The sequence below is a fragment of the Oncorhynchus keta genome, unplaced genomic scaffold (assembly GCF_023373465.1).
Source record: "Oncorhynchus keta strain PuntledgeMale-10-30-2019 unplaced genomic scaffold, Oket_V2 Un_contig_992_pilon_pilon, whole genome shotgun sequence".
NCBI classification, from domain to species: Eukaryota; Metazoa; Chordata; class Actinopteri; order Salmoniformes; family Salmonidae; genus Oncorhynchus; species Oncorhynchus keta.
Genome location: NW_026290727.1, coordinates 193,428 through 200,732, shown reverse-complemented (window position 1 = coordinate 200,732; position 7,305 = coordinate 193,428). Strand labels below are relative to the sequence as shown.

The following is a 7,305-nucleotide window of genomic DNA, read 5'->3' as shown; positions in this document are numbered from 1 at the left end:
TGAAAAACGAGTTTTAATGACTCCAACCTAAGTGTATGTAAACTTCCGACATCAACTGTATATATATACACATTATGACATGTTTTATCCAGGTTTGGAAGTTACATCATACTAAACATGAGGAACACAAGCATGAGCTACACCTGCCATGACATCTGATAAATATGTGTATGTAACCAATACAATTTGATTTGTTTGAGGGTCATTTGAATTCCGCCAGTTCTTGGAACTAACTGATTCCTCGCTGATTGGAATAGATAGAATCTAATGTTATGGAACATCGGAACACCATTACAATGCCAGGGGTGGCATTGTGTATGACCAGATGTAGGTCTATAGGTCTGTGTACAGAAAAAGCAGTGCAGCTCCTGGGTGTGCAGGCTTTTGCTCCAGCCCTGCTCAAACTCTATTTCATCAAAACCTATTCCCATCTCTACTCCCAGAGACAGCATTATAAGGAGTCTTCATCACCACCATCACCAAGGACAACCTGACCCATCTCTACTCCCAGAGACAACATTATAAGGAGTCCTCATCACCATCATCATCACCACCATCACCAAGGACAACCTGACCCATCTCTACTCCCAGAGACAACATAATAAGGAGTCCTCATCACCATCATCATCACCACCATCACCAAGGACAACCTGACCCATCTCTACTCCCAGAGACAGCATAATAAGGAGTCCTCATCACCACCATCACCAAGGACAACCTGACCCATCTCTACTCCCAGAGACAACATTATAAGGAGTCCTCATCACCATCATCATCACCACCATCACCAAGGACAACCTGACCCATCTCTACTCCCAGAGACAACATAATAAGGAGTCCTCATCACCATCATCATCACCACCATCACCAAGGACAACCTGACCCATCTCTACTCCCAGAGACAGCATAATAAGGAGTCCTCATCACCATCACCACCACCACCAAGGACAACCTGACCCATCTCTACTCCCAGAGACAGCATTATAAGGAGTCCTCATCATCACCAAGGACAACCTGACCCATCTCTACTCCCAGATACAGCATTATAAGGAATCCTCATCATCACCATGGACATCCTGACCCTCAATTCTAGCCATTCCTCCTACAACACCACAGAAGAAGTTGCCTTCGACCATTACACCCTCTACATCCTCCTCTCGGTCACCATGGTTCCCGTCCTGGGTCTCCCAGGCCACGCTGTTTCTATGCTCCCTCCTGGGTAAACACACACACACTAGGAGACACACACACACGCTCTTGTCTCTCTTTACACCCTACCGGAACTTTCATGAATACATTCCATGGCATGTGAAATGACCTGATCACCTGACCTCAGCGGGCCTCTGTTGCTATGTTGTCTATGTGTGGACAGCTACCTCTCCGTGTTTCACCCACTGTTCTTTCTGAAAATCAAGAAGCCCAAGTTTCATCTGTCTGTGTTTTTCGCCGTGTTCCCTAGGCGCTTCATACTGCCTCTCGCTGAAGTTCGCGAATGCCTAGAGCAAGTGGATGGTCTTCATGAGCCTCCTCATTGCCATGGCGATCACCTCAAACTGCAATATACTGGTCCTTAAGTCCCTGAGCCAATCAGGTCCAGGCAGACAGGAGCTCCACCCAATCAAAAAAGCAGGCCTTTAAAAAGTGCTGTTTTTGTGTTGATTAGCATTCACTACATTCAACCCCTGGTTGACTTTGTGTTAAGGTTCTATATCAAAACGTTGCAGGCCTACTCACCACTGACCTGTGTGGTCTACACGGTGCTCTCTATGAGCAGTTTCATTCAGCCTCTGTGTTATCTCATCCGGACCAGGAAACTGCCCAGGCTGCCGTGTCAGCGTTTCCCCGCTGCTCAGAGTTACACGCCATCTTCCCTTCCTAAGACTGTGATAGAAGTGTAGAGAAATCCTGTCTCTTTACAATCCTGGGTTGTTATCGGGAGGTAGACCTGTGTCATGTTTATTAACCACCAAACGGAAGAAAGAGGACAAACAAAAAACTACTATCATGAACTTGTCCAATAAGAAACGCTTTCTTAAGTTTTCAGTTGCAAAAAGTTTAGATATGTGTTCATTAATGAACGAGACCCAAATAATATTGCCTTCAAGATCGTGTTTGTTGTCAAAGGATGACATGTCTTTTAAGCCCTTTCACCTGTTTGGGGCACTGAAAGAAAGGAAGCCATGACAGTATCGAAATGAAGCCATGACAGTATCGAAATGAAGCCATGCTCCGGGTTGAAGTTTCCCCTAGTTAAAGATCTAGGATCAGCTTCCCCTCCCTCAATCCTATCCTTAACCATATTTCTGTTTCTCTAGTAACCATGGAAAGCGTATTGAAATGAAGCCATGCTCCGGGTTGAAGTTTCCCCTAGTTAAAGATCTAGGATCAGCTTCCCCTCCCTCAATCCTATCCTTAACCATCTTTCTGTTTCTCTAGTAACCATGGAAATAGTATTGAGATGAAGCCCCAGTCTGTTTCTCTAGTAACCATGGAAATAGTATTGAGATGAAGCCCCAGTCTGTTTCTCTAGTAACCATGGAAAGAGTATTGAGATGAAGACCCAGTCTGTTGCTCTAGTAACCATGGAAATAGTATTGAGATGAAGCCCCAGTCTTTGTATAACAATAGCCTCGGGTAATGTCCTGTTTATAACCCACTAATTAACCACTTAACTGCTCATTAATTCAACCTCTTAATTGAAACACTGAGGGACCAATTAGAAGCCTTGTTAGGCAGAGATCTTAAGACCTCGTTAGGGGAATATGCAGCTGTGTTGCGAGTGCTGAACCCTGTAAATAGATCCCGCAAAACATAATTGAACGCTGGGTGATGATTCAATGATATGACTGAAGCATATGGAATATAATGATTAAAGGGATAGTTCACTAAATTACATTGCTTACCGGGTAAGAAAATAAATAAACTGTCTGTACAAGGTATGTCTATCTGGCCCCTGCTTCAAATGTAAACCTTTGAAGGAATCCAATACTTCATTTTGTAATTTGAGTGAACTAGCCCTATATGAAGGTGCTTGGTTTCATGGTTGTTTGTACTAATTTAATACAATTAGAGGGATAATGAGTAATGACATATGTATTGTAACATTTGACAATGTTACAATTTCTCTTTCTCAGCCTGTTGTGCTCTTTAAGTACTTCTCAAAGGATATATCTAAAACCATTACATGTTTATCAAATAAATCTCTTGATTGTTGTCCTATTTCAAGTTCATAATAAAATGACAGAAACAGTCACATCTACAGAATTTGGTACCAAATCAGTATGTACATGAATCACATTACCAAGTCAACCAATAATGCAATTGGAATGTATGGAGTCAAGTGCAATACATCAATACTATAATCACCCAGTTTCAGATCCTTCATAATATGCAATTATATACATATTTCATAACATGTCAATGAACATTACATTATCATTAGTGTGTGATTTTGGCCTGTAACTCCTTCAAACACTCCAGGCTTGCCTCAGGGCCATCCTCAGAGGTCACAAACCCAGGATAGGTGGCACTAAACTGGGCCTGAGGAGGTAGAGAGCCAGTGGTGGAGCCTCCAACCTGGTGAGAGGAGGGCGGAGAGAGCAGAGGTATCAATTTAGCATGAGCATAGTCAATCTCAAACCCCTCGAATATCAACCCCACCCCCCACGCTCCAAGACCATCTTCCAAAACCCTGGCCACCTTCTGGGTTGCCAGTACCAAACTCGTATAATCTGCCTCTTCAAGTCTAAATATATCCGAGGTCAGCGGTCGACGGGGGATCAGTACGGTGAGGCCGGGGGCGTTGGGGAAGGGGGTGAGGAATGCCACGTGTCCCTCGTCCTCCCACACCCTCCACTGCTGCTCCTCTCCACGGACGATCCGGGAGAAGAGGCCTGGGTGCGATGGGTCTTCTCCCAGGAAGGTGAGGTTTGGTAGGGCATTGGGGGAAGGGAGCTGGGCCCGGATCTCGGCCTGGATCTCCTGGAGGGACGTGTCAGTCCAGCGAGGGCCGCTTTTAGAGGTGATGTAGCCGGGGTCGTGGTGGGTGTAGTGCTCATCTACCGCCAGGTGGGGGCGCCACTCGCTGTCAAGGCCGTGTAGCGGCAGCACCCGGATCTGTAAGTCAACAACAGGGACTATTACCAGGCTACCGGTTCATACTATAAAGGAGGACATAATTATGGTGCTAGCTAAACAAATATAATTTATGTTGATGAACAAAAACATTGTCAGTTTTTATTCAAAAACTAGATGAGACACAGAATAGAAGAGTAAAATAGAAAATAGCAGAATAGAATAAGAGTAAAGTAGAAGAAAGCAGGATTTAAAAGAGTAGAATAAAACAGAAACGAGTAAAGTAGAATGGAGTTGAATAATAGTAAAGTAGAAAAGAAGAGTGTAGGGTACAAACACAACAGACCTGGGGTGGACTGTTACTGTCTGGGTGGGGCCTGCAGACCAGGGCACATCTCTTCACCCCCAGCCTCTCACACAGCAGGGCCCCCACCTCCCTGGCCCCCAGCAGCAACCTCAGGTAGGCTCCCTCACCCAGCCTGAAGAGACTGCCCTGCGCTGGGCTTGGTTCCTCGTCTGGGCCCCTGGGGGTCTTCGGCTCCAGGATGGTAGTGCCTGTGATTGATATTCCATATATGAAGATAAAGATTGTCCCTATTCAGTGCACTATAGAGGATGATAGTATACTATAGAAGGATTGCACAGTTCACTGTACATGTTCAGTGGTTGCGTAGCAACTGACTATTATAAAATGTAAAGGCAATGGATTGATGTGAGGTGTGTTACTTGGCTGGGATCCTGACGATGAATTACATTGAATTCTACGTTGGGCAGAAATGAGCATTTGAATCAGGACAGTTTCCTCTCACAACTTTGACAAGACAGAATGTTGAATAAAATTACAATTATATTTGTATGTACTTCACTTGTTGTCTGTGTGGTTGGTCTTTTTGATCGGTATATGAGACAATATACCCACAGGAAAGTATAATTCCATCAACCATTCAAAGCGCAGGTAGTGCATTTAGATTCCCATCACCTGAAGCATGCGCACGAGATAAAAAAATGCATGCAGGAGACACATGCAGGAGACACATGCAGGAGACACATGCAGGAGACACATGCAGGAGACACATGCAGGAGACACATGCAGGAGACACATGCAGGAGACACATGCAGGAGACACATGCATACTTGCCGAGCTCTTACACATGTTTACATGCATGCTTCCGGTGACAGGAATCTGAATGCACTACATGCGCTCTGAAAGGATGATGGAATTGTACTTTCCTGTGGGTATATTGTCTCATATTGATTGAAAACACATATGCTATAAACAGTAGGCTATCTTTGTCTACGTGGCTTGTTTGTATCAACTGCAAAGACATTGGCAACTTCCTCTTAGTAGTCAACTTTTGTTCTGAAGTTATCAGTGGTCGTAGAGATAGAATCACATGGTTGATCCATGTTTAGTTTAGATTTTCTGTATGTTAAGTGACACAGGAGGGCAAACAAAGCATCTAACGACGCTGTTCTACGAGTGGTCTGAGGCAGGCTGTAGATTACGAGCGTTTAAGTGCAGTGTTAATAGCGATGGTTTAGGGAAACAGCTTGGATATCTAACGACGCTGTTCTACGAGTGGTCTGAGGCAGGCTGTAGATTACGAGCGTTTAAGTGCAGTGTTAATAGCGATAGTTTAGGGAAACAGCTTGGATATCTAACGACGCTTCTACGAAAGTTCTAACGATTAACTTAGCCTTAAGATGCTTTTGGGAAACCGGGCCCTGGACCAGAGTTAGGTATTGTGGTAAATAAGATGCATCTACCTGGGGTCCAGGGCTGGGGGTGGAGGTAGGCCACCAGCTCCTCTGTCTCCCAGATCACATGACGAGGTCGGGGAAGAGATGACATCCTGATTGAGGAAGGGAAAAGACAGAGGGGGAGGAAGAGAGTGAGGTCAGGAGAGGGAGGAGAAAGAGGGAAATAGAGAGACAGAAAGATGGGAAGTCTGTAATACAAGGACGGTAAGAAGAGATACACACATACCTACTTGTTAACAAAATTAAGGAAGTTTCCTTTAAAATTATTCATAAATATTATCCTGCCAACCACTATATGAAGAAGTTTAAGGAAAACATCAACTCAAATTGCTCTTTTTGTAATGACCACCCAGAAACAGTGTTGCATCTTTTTTGGCATTGTATTCATGTAAGAAAACTGTGGCAAGACATCAGTAGATTTATAATTGAACACATTTATGAAGATTTTACACTATTGTGGAGAGATGTACTGCTTGGATTCTTTACATACAATGGAAATAAGCTGAAACATTTCTGTAATTCATTTCATTATTCTTTTGGCCAAATTTAATATACAAATGTAAATTTACAAACAGAAAACCACATTTTCGTACCCTACAAAAAGAAATGTAACTGTATTTTAAGACGGTTAAATGCTCTACTAACAAATAAGCTGTTGGACTTGTAAGTATATGTATGTCCCTTAAGGTCCTTGTGTAATTGTAATGTGATATTTTACCCCCTAACCCCGCCCCCAGCTCCGCCCCTAGCTCGATTGTCCATTGTTTTTAATCTATGTATGCTTGTGTTCTCTCATGTGCTTTATGTATTGATTTGTTGTTAATAAAATAAAAATATTTATTTTAGTGTCATCATGACATCCTGCACTTCAGGGTGGACCTGTCTCAATCAATTAGATATTTTAAATAGACAAGATGGCGCCATACACATTGTTGAATTACTTAATGGAGCAAAACATGTATTTATTTTGATAACGGAGCATTTTCTAAATTCAAACCCACCACCTGAAACTGGACATTCAAGTAAAGGTTGGTCGAAAATGATCTGTGCTACAAACAGTACCTAGCCTGTAACTCCCAGTAATGGATCTCAAAAATGTTTGTCAACCGACTTACGGTACCTTCGTAGAAACCGTGCAAGCAGCATGCAGCAAGAACGTGGGTTCAAAACGGTGTTCAGTCAAAAGAGTTCAGAATGATGGAGGTGAGCGCTGGGTAACAGCGTCGTTTCTACCGTAACAACAACCGTAGTTCAGTCAACTTTCTGTTTCTCTTAAAAGCCGTTGTTCGGGAGCATCAAAACCGTGAAGTAAATGCTTACTGACTGATCTACAAATAATAATATCGTTATTTATGATGCAAGGTGATTTGTAGATCAGTCAGTCGGCTGCAATGTCGGAACAAGCTCAGTGTTTGCTGGTCACATGACAGTCTACGGATATTATGTTTTCATAAAAATGGGGACGTGTAG

At 43.3% G+C, this 7,305-nt stretch overlaps 1 protein-coding gene across 2 annotated transcripts; it reads right to left on the bottom strand.

Moving 5' to 3' along the window:
• Positions 1 to 2,865: 2,865 nt before the first annotated feature.
• Positions 2,866 to 7,259, bottom strand: LOC127927219 (uncharacterized). Of its 2 annotated transcripts, none has more exons than XM_052513190.1 (4): positions 6,956 to 7,259; positions 5,842 to 6,023; positions 4,421 to 4,629; positions 2,866 to 4,116 (listed from the first exon to the last, which is right to left on the bottom strand). In XM_052513190.1, exons 1-4 carry the CDS (start codon positions 6,979 to 6,981, stop codon positions 3,439 to 3,441), a joined length of 1,095 nt encoding a protein of 364 aa, XP_052369150.1. In that variant the 5' UTR covers positions 6,982 to 7,259; the 3' UTR covers positions 2,866 to 3,438. The 2 variants fall into 2 exon arrangements, with proteins under 2 accessions (XP_052369150.1, XP_052369151.1); XM_052513191.1 differs by having other exon boundaries at positions 5,842 to 5,927; positions 6,956 to 7,258.
• Between the last annotated feature and the right edge of the window lie 46 nt (positions 7,260 to 7,305).